This window comes from Pimephales promelas, chromosome 3, assembly GCF_988280905.1.
Source record: "Pimephales promelas chromosome 3, fPimPro1.hap1.1, whole genome shotgun sequence".
Classification (NCBI taxonomy): Eukaryota; Metazoa; Chordata; class Actinopteri; order Cypriniformes; family Leuciscidae; genus Pimephales; species Pimephales promelas.
The window spans coordinates 27,729,677-27,747,845 of NC_142771.1; the positions used below are offsets into that span (position 1 = coordinate 27,729,677).

The following is an 18,169-nucleotide window of genomic DNA, read 5'->3' on the forward strand; positions in this document are numbered from 1 at the left end:
ATAAGATTTTTAATGAAAACAAGACAAAAATCTGCTGTGAAAAAATCTTTTCCAAATTTTTTGTTCGTCCGTATTACAGACTATGACATTAGACTTTAAGTTAATAAATGAACACTACACTTGTATCCCACACACGTTAGTTTATATATCATGGTGATAACTTTACGTTGACTTTTGTTCTTTTTATAGAGCTGAGCTCATGTTTTAATCTCCATTTTGATTTTCATTAAGACATCATTTTCAGGTTATTAAGCAGTTTTCCTGATGAAGACTGTTTGCTTGGATACTATCATTGTGAGGTCATTTAGTCCTGTAGTGTTGGCAAACACCCACCCACACACACACACACACACACACACACACCTATCAGTGATACCGCAGGTGCCCAGCAGAATTTCTGCGTATCTGCCCCATTTCCTCTGCAGCATGACATCTATATCCACCGGCTCATCATCTATAAAGATCTGCTGCATGCAGCCGTGGAAGCGAGACAGCTTGGTCACACAGCGAGCCGTGTTATTGGTCTTGGGACAACCTACAACACAGCAAATAAAAAATATTCCTCTAATTATGTGCTATACAACTATAAGGCACTAAATATTTTCTCATTTAGCCTAGATTATGAACATTAAGGCTGCATTTATGCCATTAGATGAGGTGAGATTAGGTGAGATGGTCCTCACTGCAGAACATCCACATATACCTAAACCAACCCATCTCCGCCCCCGATCCCTAATCCCACACCTAATCCTACCCATCTCTGCCCCTTAGATCTGATCCAACTCTAACCCTAACCCTAACTGGATCCAACTCCGCCCCCTGATCCCTAACCCCACATCTAATCCTACCCATCTCCACCCCTTAGATCTGGATCCAAGTCTGCCCCCGGATCCCTAACCCCAACCCTAATCCTACCCATCTCCACCCTTTAGATATGGATCCAAGTCCGCCCCCTGATCCCTAACCCCACCCCTAATCCCACTCATCTCCGCCTCTTAGATCTGGATCCAAGTCTGCCCCCGGATCCCTAACCCCAACCCTAATCCTACTTATCTCCACCCCTTAGATCCGGATCCAAGTCCGCCCCCTGATCCCTAACCCCACCCCTAATCCTACTCATCTCCGCCTCTTAAATCTGGATCCAAGTCTGCCCCCGGATCCCTAACCCAAACCCTAATCCTACCCATCTCCACCCCTTAGATCTGGATCCAACTCCACCCCCTGATCCCTAACCCCACTCCTAATCCTACCCATCTTCTTCCCTTAGATCTGGATCCAAATCCGCCCCCTGGATCTCGCATACTGCAATGAGGTGCTACTGCGTGAGGCACTTAAACATAACAGACTACTTCTCTTCATATTCTGTGATCTGTAACTTACCGCCGAAGAAGTAGCGATCTCCTGTACGAACAGTGAAGGGGTTGGTGATCTTCAGTGGTGAGCTCTCATCTTCATCTATAGTGATAGTTAGTAAGTTGTCTTTGGCGGTCAGGTCTACTGTGTGCCAGAAGCCGTCATTGAGACGGTACCCTTCAACACACAAAAAAGTCAAATATTTACTGTTTATAATCTCACCAGTTTTAGTCCTGCTAAACTCTTGGTCTCTAGGTGTTCCATTTAGTCCTCTCTTACAGAAATAGAGTTGAATATGTTATAACTAATGTAATGGACACAATCCTAAATCATACCATACCTGCAGCAAAGCGTAATCTCTTGTTTCCAGGCTGCATGAGAGTGACGTTAACCTGTCCTTCACTGAGGCCTAGCTCCAGAGAGCCCAAATCATCTGCAAACCTGGTGAACATCAGTAACCCTGTGTAGTCCCATGAGCGGAACTTAAATTTTACCGCCAGACGGTTCTTCCGGAAAAACCCGGGCAGCTGCAGGTAATTGTTGGGTCCTGCAAAGGTCATGGGCTTCCAGAGGAGGTCACGGCAGGTATAATGCATCTTTTTCTGAAATATACAAATAATATCTAAAATAATTTGCATTACAATGGATTTCATAGCGTCGTACTTCGCTAGAGCTCGCGCGGCGGAAGTGAGCGCCATGCTGAAGGCCGTCAGTAGACCCGTTATCATGATTATAAATGTTATGTTATTTCACCCCACACTACACTCTTACAAAACTCTACATACCTTTTTAGGAGCTAGTCGAATTTCAGGCTCCTGGTATTGTGTCATGGAGATGACATTGATTCCATTGATAAAGACGTTCTCCATGCAGCCACGGAAGTTAACCTTACCAGGCAGGTGGGGTGTGTCCTTCTCAATCACACCGCCAACATAAATCTAAAGAGAGATGGATAATTGTTATGATCACATTGTAAGGAACATTCACCAATGGCATGAGTTTGGGGCGGGGCTATCTTATTGACTGACCAATGGCAGACAGGAGTAGTGTTTGTGACATCTCCTTGAAAAACAGTAATTATTTTACTCCATTTGGTGATCCTAATGGCACAGAAATTACACCCTTCCCTTTTAACAGAGGCCCTTTCTGTGTTCATTTGTTCTGAACAAATGTGTGTCATGCGTAATTTATCAATGAAGTGTGATACAGTGTGCATTTATAGTTCATGCGTTTGATCCAACATGTCACCTGTTTGTCCAGATCAAGGTACTTGAACTCTCCGTTGAGGACAGCAGTCTCAGTCTGGCCATCCAGGGTGAAGTTAACCTCTCGCCCGTAACGCTTGATAGTGACGTAGTGCCAGTGCTGTGTGTCCAGTAGGTTTCCCAGCATCATTGTGGTCATCCCATTGGTCTTATGGACTGTGCTGCTCCCTTAAATAGACCATGAATACATGTTCTCATGATTATAGATAAAAGGTCAGACAGACAGACAGACAGATCGACATAGATAGATAGATAAATGGATGGATGGATGGATGGATGGATGGATTGATGGATTGATGGATTGATTGATTGATTGATTGATTGATTGATTGATTGATTGATTGATTACCTAGGCTGATATGCAAGTAGAGGCGTCCAGTCTTTAGTTCCAGAGTGACAGAGTCTCCCTGCAAACCGTCACTGTGCAGAAGAATACCATCCTTCTCCAAGGTCTTAAAATTCAAAGCGTAGTGGTCCTGAAGTGTCCTCATCCTGCCCCGTGGGAAGGAGTAGGCCACCATGTCATCCCCCTCAAACTGCATCACATATGATTCTGTTAGGGTCAAAGGTCAAGAGTGTGAAGGTGATTGTTAAAAACTATATTACAAGATTTTATTGCTACACAACATAGACAAGCCACTGTGTCTATCTGTTTTCTTTCTAGCTACACAAACAGAAGAATCTGACCTTGAAATCAATGACCTTGGCCTACACTGATGCCCAGATCATCAAGGAGTTCACATTGCTTCTAGCTTGCACAAATCAGCATATGACAGTGTTCATAGTTATTGAATTTACACATAAGATTTACAGGCAGTATGTGTTGTACCGGCAAAAAATATTGGTATTTTTTGCAATGAAAAAACGTTTAACATTTGAATGAGACACTGCATGGCAATCTGCAAAAATACATTTTATACTCAGTATTTTTCTTTTGATTTTCACTGTCAATATTAAAAAGAAATCCTTGTAACAAGATACAAAGCATAATTTTAATTTTAATTTTACATGATTTTCACTTAATTTAGAGGGGAAAACCATAAACCTCATTTTGTATCTTTCTCTGAAAACAACTTATGCATGCCATTTAGGGGGTTGAGATATTTACTGGAAATCAAAATTCTGATTAGAAACAGATTTTCTGCAGTGCAACTCAAAGGGCCGGTTAACATTACAAGGCACTGAGGAGATTTTCCGTATCATGATATGCTAAAGTTCTTGGCTGCTGATAAAACACAAACTGTTGGCAGTGCCTCAGTCCAGACATGTGCCGTTTACCGTAAGGACAGCCGTAGAGCTCTACTCGAAGGCCGATTTTGCCTCCGTTCTCAGTATTCCAGCCCATGGGATAGATGCGCAGATGTTTGGCAGTGATCGCATAATGAAATACGTTCCTCTTCACCTGGTAGTAATTCCAGTTGCCAGGCAACGTCTGAGAGACACAAAAATCTGATATCAAAAGCTCCATGAATGTTACACACCATTTAACAAATCGACAACTTCTCACACCTACAACTAATCATACATCAACAATGTATTTATAAAAGGATGACCTCTAAATTCTGATTGAATGAGTCATGTTCAAGGTCAAATATGATAAAAAAGATGCCTGTCCTGAACCTCTGCTTCAAAACATCATGACTTGATCAAAACAGATTATACTTTTCAGTGGGCTTTCCAAACACTAGTGAAACATAGATCATTTTTACCATATTGCCTCCTGTCATGACATATGGAGTCCACGCATCGAATCGATCCCCGTACAGCAGCATGTATTTGGTGATCCAGTCATAAGAGTTGAAGGTACCCTGAGTAGCAATGGCCATGATACGATATTTCCTCCCCAGGTCAATCTGCATCCATGGCTGCCTGTCCCGAGGCGACGGAGACCAGCCACTGCTCCCTACATCAACACACACACATTTAAAAAATCAGCTGAGAAAATGCATGTAGACAGTGCTTCAGATGGGCTAGCCAGCATATTTTGGCCATATGTAAAATGACAGATATTGTCATCCAAATCCAAATAATCTACATTATTATTAAAATTTTTAAATTAAGAGACATTTCAGAAAGATTGGGTTTTTTTCTTTTAAAGAACATGCCTTGCCTACTGTGGTTATTTATTTGTTTGTTTGTTTGCTTATTCTTCAAATAAAGTCAAAAAATGTAAGGTTTCTCCACCAAGGTGTAATAACCTGAAATCGTATAAAAATAAATAAATAAATAAATAAATAAATAAATAAATAAATAAAATAAAGATTTGGTTCGATGTGATTGTTTCTCTACCACAGTTCTGTTCCAGACTCTTCTAATGGATATAAAATATAATAAATCATTTGATAATTTAACACTACAATATGCACAATACGATATATATATATATATATATATATATATAAAACTTTACAGAAGTGCAGCATTTCAATGAAACAATGGAATGGAATTGCGTTTCAATGGAACCAAGTTATCTTGTGACTTTTACATATTGTTTCTCATATTTTTTTATTTGTGGCTCAGTGGTCACATCCACTTTTATTTACAAAAAAACTCAAGACTTTTTTCTGCTTCAAAAGGGTGTAGGAATGTATAGGAATACAAATGTATTTGGCTAAATCAAAGGAAGTTAATATTGTTTCTCATCAGTATTCTCAGCCAGACCTATTCAAAATGCAAAGTGCAACCCATAGATCTTGGTCACTTACCATACAGTTTGGCAAAGTGTGCAGAGTAAAAAAAGTTATATCTGGAAGAAGCATGGAAAGAGGATGCATAAAGAGGAGAAATCAGCGGGTCTAAGCATGGCCCTGAAAAGAGAGAAAGAAAAGAGAATTATAGACAATCTTTAATGACATTTTCATTTTTTTTGACACTAGATTTATTTAGCAGTTTGTTGAAAATAGGATAACACAATAAAACTGTCATGGGAAAAAATATGTACATTAAATATTTTTAATTACTGTTATTATGTATAACATAATATAATGTTATGTATAACAAAATTGCAGCTCTTAAAATGATCAATTGACTTTATGCACAGCTGCACTACTTCCTGAACTTCAGCCAGCTCCTTGTTTCCTGTCTGCGATTATTGGCCAAACTTGATTAATTCAGGTGTGCCTAATTGTTGTTGCCATGACTACTGAGGTCAAGCACACCTGAATCAATCAATTTGTCCAATAATCAGGAGCTGGCTGAAGTTCGGGAAGTAGTGCAGCTGTGCATAAAGCCAATTGTGCTTTAAAGGTACACTATGTAACTTTTGTATGTGACACCGACAAAATATAAACACTTATATACTGTAGTAATTCAGAATAAGACAAAAACATGGTTTGGAAGATGGATTCATGATGAACTCGCTCATTGTATAGCCTACAGTATATATACATACAGTATATATACATACAGTATGCAGTTTTTCCAGTTTACTGAACCACCACGAGTTATAAGTACCTGTGATTTCAAATATTCATTTTTTTCCAAAGTGTAAATGTGAATAGCCTATGCCACTTCATGTTAGATCTGCACAATCCGTAGATCATTTTAAGTGCAGGCTAAAAACAAACCTGATCTCTATAGCTTATGTTCTAAATTCTATTGTATGTATTATTTTGTTATTTTATTTCCATATGTACAGCACTTTGCAAAAGTTGTCTGACTAAATATTATTTAATGGAACATCCATTGGTCAACATAAAGGACTGCTGTGGCTCTTCTTGCTGAGATTATTACTAGGCTGAATAAACAACAACAAAACATATACATCTGAGTAAATTACAATATCTTCAGATCTTTAGTCAAACATTACCAAACAAAACCAGGCTCTACAGGCACATTTTGTGGGTTAATGTTGTTAGAGTCTCATTTGCACAATGAGCATACAGGCCGTATCATGTGTGAAATGAGTATTACAAAATGTATGCCGTAGTGGATATGGAACACAATATAAATCAGGCCCATTTAGCAAGTCTTGCCATGTCATTGCATCGCTACCTCTGATACACAAATCCCTGCTTCAATTAGACCTGGCAACATTTCAGCCTAATCTAAATGGCAGTCAGATAAACCCACCTCAATCTCACCCTCTCACAGAGCTCTAATAAAGCCATCTGCCCAAATGGCATCACATCTCACATCAGCCCATCCACCTCACCTCTACAGACGACACACTTTCACACAGCCGGTTCATTTCAGGAGTAGGCTATTGAATGTGCCTTATTGAAGATGGTTATGAAGATTGAAGTGCCTTCAAAAGGACGGTTCGTACTGTAAATAAACTAAATAAAGCCATATAATCTTATAATATTACTTAGTATTTATAATTTGCTTTCTTTAAAAACAATGAACAGAAGTCCACTGTTATGTTCTCAACTGTATTTCTCAATGACGTATTGACATGTCGTGTAGCCGCCTCAAAGAGACTGCAGGGTCAGACACAGCAGAGGTTATTAGTATTCTGACCACTGCAAATGCCAGTGAGGGAACAGAGGGGGGGAAACCATTTGATGGAGAGAGAGAGATAGAGAGATGGAGAAGGAAAAAGCAAGGAATGTAACAGAATATTGCATGAGTCATCTAGTTCATTCTCAAGGGATTTCAATTCCCATTTGATTCACAGTCCTCTGCTCAATCATCTTTCAGCCTTTTGACTATAGCTGGATTCATCAAGCCATGAACTCCATTATAAAAGTCTTCTGAAAGAAATGGTTTGTGGTGGAAACAGGTCGTTGTGATTTTTTTGTCGTGAAGACATGTTCCTGGATCAACACTTCTGTCCAAATACATAGTCCTTACCCATAAACCTGATTCAACCTGTGAATTATCCCTAAAATCAGAGGGAAATGATGGATGAATAACATCAATGTAGAAGCCTCTAATCCTTGATTTAAGCCTTAAATTGATTAACTGTAAGCCTATTGCTCAAATCTGATTGGTTAATTGGAATGTTGTTGCAGGATCAACAATGATGTTTGAACATGTTCTACTTGGTGAAATCCCACTCACCAGTGGAAATGTGAATATTCCTTTAACAGTTGATTCCATGGGAGAAACTGCACATCTGTTTACTGAGATTTGACTCAGTGAAAGACATTGACAGAAATTGACCTCGGCTGGTCAAAGGAGAGGTTGATGTGTGTGTGTGTGTGTGTGTGTCCACCACCAGCTGCCTGAACCATTGATATAAGGCGGGATGGATCCATGTATTCCTGTTGTTTACGCCAAATTCTGACCCCATCATTGTATCCTCGGTTGTAAGTGGTTATTAGAGTTACTGTTGCCTTTCTATTGGCTTGAACCAGTATGGTCATTCTCCCATGTCCTCTGGCATCAACAAGGCATTTTCGCCCACAGAACTTGCCCCTCACTGGATATTTTCTCTTTTTCAGACCATTTTCTGTAAACCCTAGAGATTATGAGGTTATGCATGAAAATCCCAGTAAATCACCTTGACCATGTGATGAATTGAGTTACTGCTATGTGATTGGGTGATTAGATATTTGCATTAACAAGCAGTAGGTGTGTGTGTCTTTAGTAATCTGTATATTATTGGATGGATTGGATTGAATGGATTTGCTAATTAAAAGTGGTCCAAAAGTGGTCCTTGGCCTGAAAAGAGTTGACAACCCTCGTCTAAGAGAAATCCACATTATCCCCTGAGCAACAGCTGCAGTGCAATATTCTGATTCACATTAAACGAATCGATTGAATGTGACCCAGCCTCATCTATCTTTGTAAAATATAAGCTGCTGAGATTGTCGGTCCCTCTTCACCAGCTCCAAGATCAATGATTTTCACCCTGTGCTGTTTTGTTCTCCTAGCAGCTGTGCAGAACGGAGAGGAGTTCCTGCCCTGCAGGAGAAGCATTACAGTTATTACAGCACTCAGTGCAGAAGAGCTGCAGGGGAGACTGGGAATAAGCAATGAAAGCCTCATGAAAATGAATGCACAAACACGCCCATGCGAAACCAACCTGTCCATCTAAATACAAAAGTCCTGCTCCAAAACCTACCAGTGAGATTCCTTGCTTTCCACAGCACACAAAGGCATAACTAACATAACCTAATAAGTGACAGATTCTGAATTCTCAGGTACAGGAGACTCATCTCACAGATGATTTCAAACGTGTTAGATTAGCATGTAGCTAAGCTAACAGCGCAATCTTTAATAAGCATAAAAACACATCAGCATACATAAATATTGTGTGAACACTAAACTATTTATCAAATCTTGCTTTGTTTATTATCTTGATGTTATGTTATATTCATGTTTTGCATTCTGCAGTCGTCTCCTTGTAGGACACAATAAATTCTATGGAAGTCTTTTTCCACCCCACAATAAAAAGAATAATAATTGCGACATTATATCTCACGATTCTGACTTTTTTTCTCACAAATGAAAGTTTATATATATATATTGCAATTCTGACTTTATAACTCACAATTGCACGTTTATTTCATGCAATTCTGAGAAAAATGTAAAAAAATAAAAAATAACTTACATCAGGATTTTATAACTCAAATATTAACCTATTGGACATAGGACAACATGGAGCTCACACACAAAAATGCCCAATTTGGTGCAGTTGATGATATTTGTATAGCCAAAAAGTAAGATGAAATTCAGGTAGCATCGAACTGTGCGATCGATTGCTCTATAAGATAATATTTAAATGTTTAATTTTGATTAAAAGCTCTGCATTTTTTATTGTAGGGTGCAAACAATGCAATGCAACAGTTATTGCATTGAGAGATGTAGAAATAAAGATCCCTTAAATGTCTAATGTATCATATTTGATGCAATTTTTGTATCAATGATACATTTGGCTTTGGGTTAAGCGAAAAAAGAAGAAGAGTGGAATGCTGTGCATTCATGCACTTAACTGTTGCAAATTTCCTTTTGTAATGAAAGGGATGGGCTATCAGACTCCGATGCTGGATAGCAAAATAACCTTAGAAAATGTTTATGATTGAGTAAATAGTGCACCCAACCCAATCTTATAAAGAAGCATCACAATTTAAGATGGCTACCTTTTGGAACAGTCTCCATTTAGGATATGAACATAATGCCTTTAAAATGAGTTACTCATGTGGGCAACTGACTAGGTTTTGAAACAGAACAAAGGGTTCAAAATTAAATTCTCCCTTTCCTATAACCTAAATAAGAGTTTAGCTTTTAGCAATCCCTCTCTTGCTACATCTTACTCAAACTGCACACACAAAGTTGCAATTAGTTGCAACCCCCCAAAGACATAAAAAGCATACAGTATATATATATTACTAAATAGCCTATAATAGTTATATAATAGTTCAGCCCAGTTACCCCTCATACCAATGCATACATCTAATATTATGCCCTTTACAATTCACAAGTCTGCATTTCTGGTACCAATAGTTGCAATTTTAAACTATGCAGTTTCATTCCCCTGTGACTTTTTCACTTTCACTTTTTTGCCAAATGCCTTCAATGTCATGGACAAGGGAGAACAGTGACACATGAAGAAGCACCTTCAACACACAAACTCTCTCTCTCTCTCTCTCTCTCTCTCTCTCTCTCTCTCTCTCTCTCTCTCTCTCTCTCTCTCTCTCTCTCTCTCTCTCTCTCTCTCTCTCTCTCTCTCTCTCTCTCTCTCTCTCTCTCTCTCTCTCTCACTTCCGGTGCACGCTGGGAGCGTTTGGGTGTGTGGGGGGTTTCGTTAGGGGAGGGGGTGACTTTTTTCATCCTTTTTTTCATCTTAAATTTGGGGTATAACGGTTGATTTTGAAAGTAGGTCAAGTTGAGTAAAGTTTTTTTTTTCGGGACGGTGTTGGGATGGCGTCATTACCGAATGGGGGAGAGCCACCGCCACCTGTGTCTCTGCGTAATGGAGTCAGGTGTGTTCCTGCGCCAGGTGTGGAGGTGGAGGATGTGCTAGTCGCGGTTGGAGAGCAGATCGGGTTTGAAAACATTTTTTCGGCTTCGAGGATGAACAAGGCTGTTGTGATTTTTGTAAAGGAGGAAGAGATAGTTAATCGTCTCGTTATCAACGGAATTGTGGTAAGTGGCGATTTCATTAATGTTTCACCGCTGGTTACGCCGACGACGCGCATAACAATATCAAACGTGCCCCCGTTCATTAATAATGATGAGATTGAGCGGGGATTAGTTCGTTATGGGAAGTTTGCTAGCGCAATTAAAATGGTTCCACTTCGCTGTAAAAATGCTGAATTAAAGCATGTCATGTCGTTCAGGAGGCAGGTGTTCATGTTTCTGAATGAGCCAGAATTAGACATTTCTTTTAGAGTATGGCATGAAGGTAAGGCATACATGATCTATGCAAACTCTGGAAGCATGAAGTGTTTTGAGTGTGGGGATGTGGGCCACAAAAGGATGGCATGTCCACATAAAGCCCATGACGGTGAGGAGACTGCAGGGCCTAGTGATGCGGTAGCAAACGAGTCTGAGACTGTAAAACAGTCTAATGCTGGAGAGAAGAGTGATGCTCAAGTTCACAGCGATAAACAAACGGATGTTGTTGTTGATGATGATGTGGTTGATAAAAATGAGTCTAGTGAGAAAGGTGAAAAATCGGGATTTGCTGATCAAAATGAAAAGGCTGAAATTCATGGAAATGTGGATGATGAAGTGGCAGGGACATCTGGATGTGTTGAAATGTCTGAGGATTAGATGATGAGTCAGTCTCTGATATTTCTGAGATAGGTTCACAAGTTTTGGAGGATACTTACACGTTGCATGAAATTAATAACTTTTTGGATGCAACATTTGGGAAAGTAGTGGAAGTTACGGATTTTTTTCCAGACACAGATAAATTCATTGGGTCAGTGTTGTCATTGCAGAGAAATGTCAGTTATGAAGCCTTAGATAAAAAAAAGAGATTTTGTCTGAAGAAAATGATAACAAGGTTAAGGAAGGAAAAAAAAAAAGTAAAATGAAGAAGTTGCACATGGTGTTTTCTAAACTTTGTATGTCACGTTTTTATCTGTCCTGTCTCTTTTATTTCCTTTTTCTTATGGGGCTTTTGAGGGTGGGCTCGTTGAATATAAATGGAGGTAGAGATAGGACAAAACTGGCAATGGTTTCAGAGTTTCTTAGAATTAACTGTGTTGATGTAGTTTTTTTTTTACAAGAAACCCATACTGATACTGATAATGAAAATGAATGGAGCATGTGGTGGGGAGGGAAGCTCACTTTAAGTCATGGGACAAATAATAGCGCAGGGGTAGCTATTTTATTTTTGAAAAATATCAATGTTAATATTTTAGCTGTGGATGAGGTCATAAAAGGTAGACTGTTGTTAACTAAGGTTGAGGTTGGAGGAATGGTATTTGTGCTAATGAATGTTTATGCACCAAATAATGGATCTGAGAGGATTGATTTTTTTATGAAAATGACAAGGTTAATTAAGACAATTGATAGTAATGTGTGTATTGTTGTGGGAGGAGATTGGAATTGCACCACGGATTTTACAATTGATAGAAATGGTGAAGAGCCACATACTCAATCAAGTAGGATGTTGGTAAATGTATTGCATGAATTCGAATTATTAGATGTGTGGAGAATGATTATTTAAAGATCTAGACAATATACTTGGATTAAAGTAAATGATAATAGAGTCAGTGGTGCACGATTAGATATTGGGTAAAGTATGGAATAATCGGGTGACGAATGCTTCTATTTTGCCTAACGGTTTTTCAGACCATCACATGGTTATTTTTGATTTTATTTTAAAAAATATGTCAAAACCGAGTTATTACTGGCATTTTAATGCTAAATTGCTACAGGACATTAATTTTTGTGACTCATTTATTTTTTTCTGGAAAAACTGTAAAATGAAGAAAGATTCGTTTGAGAATCTCAGGATGTTGGAAAAGTGAACATAAGAATATTTTGTCAGAATTATTCATCCCATGTTGGATCAGTGGTTAAGGCGACTGTGAAAAGATTACAAAGAGACATTGAACTTTTAGAACAAGGAATTTTTAATAATAATGAACTTGTGCATGATGATGCTCTACGAAAGAAAAATAAAGAACTTGGAACTTTTCTACAAGAGCAAGTAAAGAAAGCGCTAATAAGGGCAAGATTTTGCTCTATCAAAGACATGGATACCTTACCTAATAACATCACCTTTCAAGAGCTTACAGAGGCAATGCAGCAGTTGTCCACGGGTAGATCCCCAGGAATTGATGGATTAACTGCTGAATTTTATCAACGTTTTTGGAGTATTTTAGGAGAAGACTTTTATGAGGTACTGTCTGAATGCTGTCAAAGTAGGAAACTTCCCATAAGTTGTAGTCGGGCAGTTCTTTCACTACTTCCAAAAAAAGGAGATCTGGGACTTCTAAAAAATTGGAGACCAGTGTCATTATTGTGTGTTGACTACAAAATATTCTCAAAATGTTTGGCTAATAGATTAAAGTGTTATCTGGGTCTATTGGTGCAGAAGGATCAGACATACTGTATTCCTGAGAGATCTATAATGGACAATATATCCTTATTGCGTGATGTTATTGAAATAGGTCAGCTGAATAATTATGAGTTTGGTGTTCTTGCTCTAGATCAAGAGAAAGCATTTGATAGAGTTGACCATGCCTATTTATATAATGTTTTACAGCATTTTGGCTTTGGTGATATTTTTATTTCATATATTCAGTTGTGTTACTCCAATGCATATGTTCTTGTGAAGGCTGGTGGTGGTTTAAGTGCACCAATACCTGTTTCTCGGGGAATTAGGCAAGGCTGTCCACTTTCAGGACAGTTATATAGCCTTGTCATTGAACCTCTTTTGTGTAAGCTAAGGAGAAATCTCAATGGGGTCTTAATTCCAAATGGAGACATAAGTTCTAGGGTGTCTGTATCGGCTTATGCTGATGACGTTACTGTTTTCATTACAGGCCAGGATGATGTTGCAGTTTTAACTAAGAGTATTGAGCAATACGAGAAGGCATCCTCAGCTAGGTTAAACTGGGGGAAAAGTGAGGGTTTTATTATTGGTCAGTGGATGGGTAAAAGACTTCCGCAGCTTCCTGGTGGGTTGAAATGGGGTAGGGAAGGGCTGAAGGTCTTGGGTGTATACTTAGGGAATAGTCAGTTCCAGATGAAGAATTGGGAGGGAATGCTGGAGAAAGTGCTCGCCCGATTGTCTAAATGGAAATGGCTATTACCACAGTTATCATATAGAGGGCGAGTTTTGGTTATTAATAACCTAACTGCCTCTACACTGTGGCACAGGTTTATTGTCATGGAGCCACCTGCTGAACTGATCTGCCGTGTACAAAGAGCTTTGGTGGACTTCTTCTGGAGTGGACCGCACTGGATCCGGGCAGCTGCGCTGTACTTACCTGTCCAGGAAGGTGGCCAGGGGTTGGTGGATGTGAGGAGTCGTATCAGTGCATTCAGGATACAAGCTGCACAGAGACTCCTTTATCATAAGGACTTGACTTGGGCCCAAACTGCTTGTGCTTTGCTACAGAGAGCAGGAGGACTGGGATTGGATAAACATCTGAAGAGTTCAGATGCAAAAGCCTCTAAGTGCCATTTGAAATTTTCTTCTAAAATGATCATTTTTATCAAGCTTGTATATTTAAGTTCAGAAATTTCACTTAAATGGCAATGAAGATTACCTATTAATTGTCATTTAAGTGAAATTACTGAACTTAAATATACAAGCTTGATAAAAATGGTCATTTTAGAAGAAAATTTCAAATGGCATTTAGAGGCTTTTGCATCTGAACTCTTCATCTATTCCTAATAAAACTGGAGGAGGTGAGCTTGTCTGAGCTTACACCATTTTATAAGTCTATGTTGAAGGTCTGGAGAACTGTTTTTTTAAAGTAGAACGGGAGATTGATCCTCAAGGACAATGGGTCACTGAAGAACCCTTGCTGTTTAATCCAATGATCCAGACGAGGATGTTATCTTCTGCGAGTATACGAACGAGCTTACTGAGGAACAACGTTGTAAAACTGGGGCATCTCTTGGATAGGAATGGATGGAGATCAGCTGAGACCATCAGAGAGGTGACAGGATTACGTTCACTAAGACTTACAGAAAAACTGATGGAGGAAATTTTCAATGTAATACCAAGCAGCTACAGAGAGATCATTGCAAGGAAGGAAACTGATGAAAAAGAATTTCCGAAGATAAAAATAGCTCCCGCAAGTAAGGAGGATCTGGAAGGTGAGGAGGCTGGTTCAATCTTGTTTTTTGAATTTCCTCAAATAGAACTGTTCGAGTCTACATCAAAGAAGGCCATTTATTACATCACGGTGAAGGTCCTACATCAGGAATCGCTCAGGACAGGAGAGTGAAAGCCTCTGGGTGGCCAGGACTGTTGACAAAAGAGTTCCTCGTAAGGGACAGATGGAGAGCACTGTATAAACCTCCAGTGGAGAAGCGAACTGCTGATCTGCAATGGAGGATTATTCACAGGGCAATAGCTACAGACAGACATGTGGCACACTTGAATCCAGCTGTGGGTGGGGAATGTAGGTTTTGTGGTGAAGAGGAAGACTTGGAACATTTGTTTTTAAAATGTGAAAGACTACAGAGTCTTTTTAATCTTCTTAAAGAATGGTTCAGGAAATTTGATCAAGATTTTTCAGATAAAGTGTTTATTGGAGGGTTAAAATATAGCTTTTTGATGAGGAAGAAAGTTTGTTTATTGAATTATATTATTGGGACTGCAAAATTGGCAGTGTGGAAGACCAGGAAGAACAAAGGCTTACAGTTGGCATCTACGGATCCGGAAGTGATGTTTAGGAAATTAGTGGAAGGGAGGCTTAAAGTGGAGTATGCATATTATGATATTGTAAATGATGTTAGGAGTTTTATTGAGATATGGTCTATTAATGATGTTTTATGTACTATTTATGATGATGTGATGGTTCTGAATTTTTGATTATTATTATTTTAATATCTGTGGGTTTTGTACATGTTCTATTTTTAGAATGAGTATATGAATGTATGATTTTTGAAATGTAAAAATTAAAGCATTTTTGAACCTCTCACTCTCTCTCTCTCTCTCTCTCTCTCTCTTTCTCTCTCTCTAACACGTGTGTTGAATTACAGGCACTCCCCCAGTCTCTGCAGGCTGACACAGCACTTCTGCTCAAGGAGAATTGAGTGCATATCATGTATGCTATCTTTCATAGGAGAAAGCAGCGGTGCACTTGGGTCTAGACTGCTAGTTTGGATCAGTCTCTTTGGGCTGGTTAGGATTTTATCTAGGATTCTAATTTCTTGGGGAAGAGGCTGTGGTTAGCATTTTTAGCATCGACATATGCAGAATAGAGAGTCACGTTGGTATAAATTATTTAGAACGGGACTGTAGGCACAGTAGGTGGCTGTCTTTGAATGAAACAAAAGATAAGCTCAAAAGGGACTTCAAAATACAGAGCCAATCCAAGACGCCACAGCAGGGCACAAGCATCTTTCCTTAATCTTTCACACCTTCCTCAACAGGATCTAATTTGTAACACACATGGCATCATAAATCTCACTAAAATGACATTTCATTAGAGCACCCATTTTTAGTTTGGATGGTTTCCGCTCCTTCCCAAAGATTTATAAATGAATTCTGAAAGCGAGAGTGCTGTGTTCATGCTGTGTCATTTCTCTTGAGAACTGGATTATCTTCTTTACACACTACATCATCCAAAGAATTTGCAGTGAAGTGGAGCCTAAAACTCTTTTGGGATTCCACAAAACCTCATTGTTTCAAGATTTTATGTGCTATTATAGTTTCAACATTAGGCTACATTGCATTAACAAACAATCACTTAATACTATTTAGTAATAGAGCTCACACTTATTCATAAGATATCCAGACAGGACCTAAATATGTTGTTCAGTGTTTGTTAAGTATTTACATTTTTGAAATTTAATATAGATGTGTTGACAGTATTCATAATTTATTCATTATTTGGATTTGAGACCCACTCACTTCAAAAAGAGACAATGCAATTGTCAACAGTGCAATTTCAATAGTGTGCACATAATATTTGTGAGAGATTATATGCTTTCCCTTACTAATTGATAAAACAGTATTTTTTTTTTGTCAGAACAAAATAATTTTAAAATCATGGCACACAATCAGATTATTTTAGATTAAGTAGATTAAGCTTTCTCCCAGCACCTTATTGAGCAGTGTTTTGAAGATCATGTAATAAGAATATCGATTTCGCATGTTAGGATTTTATATCATTTTGATATTTTGAAGATTGTAATACAGTCAGGTAACGTCAGGATTCGCATGCGGTGTTCTATACGTCATGTGAATTTGGGAGTTCGGTGAGTTAATGAGCCCGCCCTCTGTCTCCGCATAGGGCTGTTCCCACAAGCAACTTCATGGAGTAGGAATTTTTCACCACGCCATTTCAAATACACCGACAATCTCAACTTTTCACACGAAAGACACGGCTAAATCTGCAAATAGACGCTTTCAGCAGTCTCTGTTTAACTGCAGGAGAGTGTGTCCTTCCCGCGTGTCCCCTGCGCAAGACGCACCTTTCCATGCAGAAACTTGCTCAAGTGAGCGCGCGGAGGCACTGCAATGCAGAAAGAGCCCGTAGACACACAGGCACAGAGGCGAGTGCAGAATCAAGACTATATTAGCGCTTTACTTTCAGCCCAAACCCTCTAGACTGGAGTGGATCCTCTAAAAATAGATTAACAAAAACATTAAACAAATTCTGATTTAAAACAATCCAACCTTATGAATAATCGCAATTTTGAGATTAAAATAATTAGGCTATGTCATAGCTTTGCTGATGCACTTGTTCTGATGAAGAATAACAGTCACCAATATGGCAAATAAGAAACATTTGCATTGCATCTGCAGATTCACTTACGTGACGAGCAATGTTGAAAGGCGAGAAAGAGTAAAAGGCTTGAGGCAAGAATTTTGATATCCATCATCTGAGACGGAGTCGCTTTTAGATGAGTAAATCAAATGTTATCCTCTCCTCGTCACCGGACAGTACTGCATCGTTTAGCCGTCCTTTCGGCCAACTTTAACTCTCTCGGCCGGGATGGCGATAGACTCGTTCGCTAGAGGCGCGCGCGCGCGACATAGTGGTGCTGATGCTGCATTTTGGCGGGAGCGCGCGTACTTTCATTTAACCAAAATCATTGAAATGTGGAAAGTTGTGCCAATCTGGTTGAAATAATACATTAACTCTCTTTTATATTTGATGTAGAGGGAGAGTGAAGTCCTATGGCTTGGGTAGACAGTGGACAGCCTCGACTTTAGTGTCCGGGTGCGCAGTCAGGGAGGGGGCAAGATGAGAACAGGGAAAAAAGTTTTGGACTCCTCATAATGATGGGAAGTGCGAATCATATCCGCGAAACGGTTCTTTCGAGCACTACGTTAAAGAACCGATTAATACGATTCTTTTACGTGACGCATACCAGTGACGCTATTAGTGACGCACAGACGTTGTCCCTGACAACCTTTTGTAGAGGCACATAGCAACTGTTTGGATGTTTATCATGTATCCCAGTTAAGTTTGTCGAAGACTTGATTTAAAGCTTCGTCGTTTAAAGCTTAAATG

General features: G+C 39.1%; 1 protein-coding gene across 1 annotated transcript in view; it reads right to left on the minus strand.

The window, feature by feature from the left end:
• cntnap1 (contactin associated protein 1) overlaps positions 1-17,857 on the minus strand; it is a 34,091-nt gene extending 16,234 nt beyond the window's left edge. Inside the window, exons 1-10 of the mRNA XM_039687859.2 lie at positions 17,468-17,857; positions 5,324-5,425; positions 4,328-4,521; positions 3,897-4,050; positions 2,968-3,171; positions 2,602-2,786; positions 2,139-2,291; positions 1,694-1,955; positions 1,381-1,530; positions 364-535 (exon numbers count right to left, since the gene is read on the minus strand). Of these exons, the coding sequence (XP_039543793.1) occupies positions 364-535; positions 1,381-1,530; positions 1,694-1,955; positions 2,139-2,291; positions 2,602-2,786; positions 2,968-3,171; positions 3,897-4,050; positions 4,328-4,521; positions 5,324-5,425; positions 17,468-17,534 (1,643 nt within the window). The 5' untranslated portion in view covers positions 17,535-17,857. The remainder of the gene's footprint in view (positions 1-363; positions 536-1,380; positions 1,531-1,693; positions 1,956-2,138; positions 2,292-2,601; positions 2,787-2,967; positions 3,172-3,896; positions 4,051-4,327; positions 4,522-5,323; positions 5,426-17,467) is intronic.
• Positions 17,858-18,169: the final 312 nt, after the last annotated feature.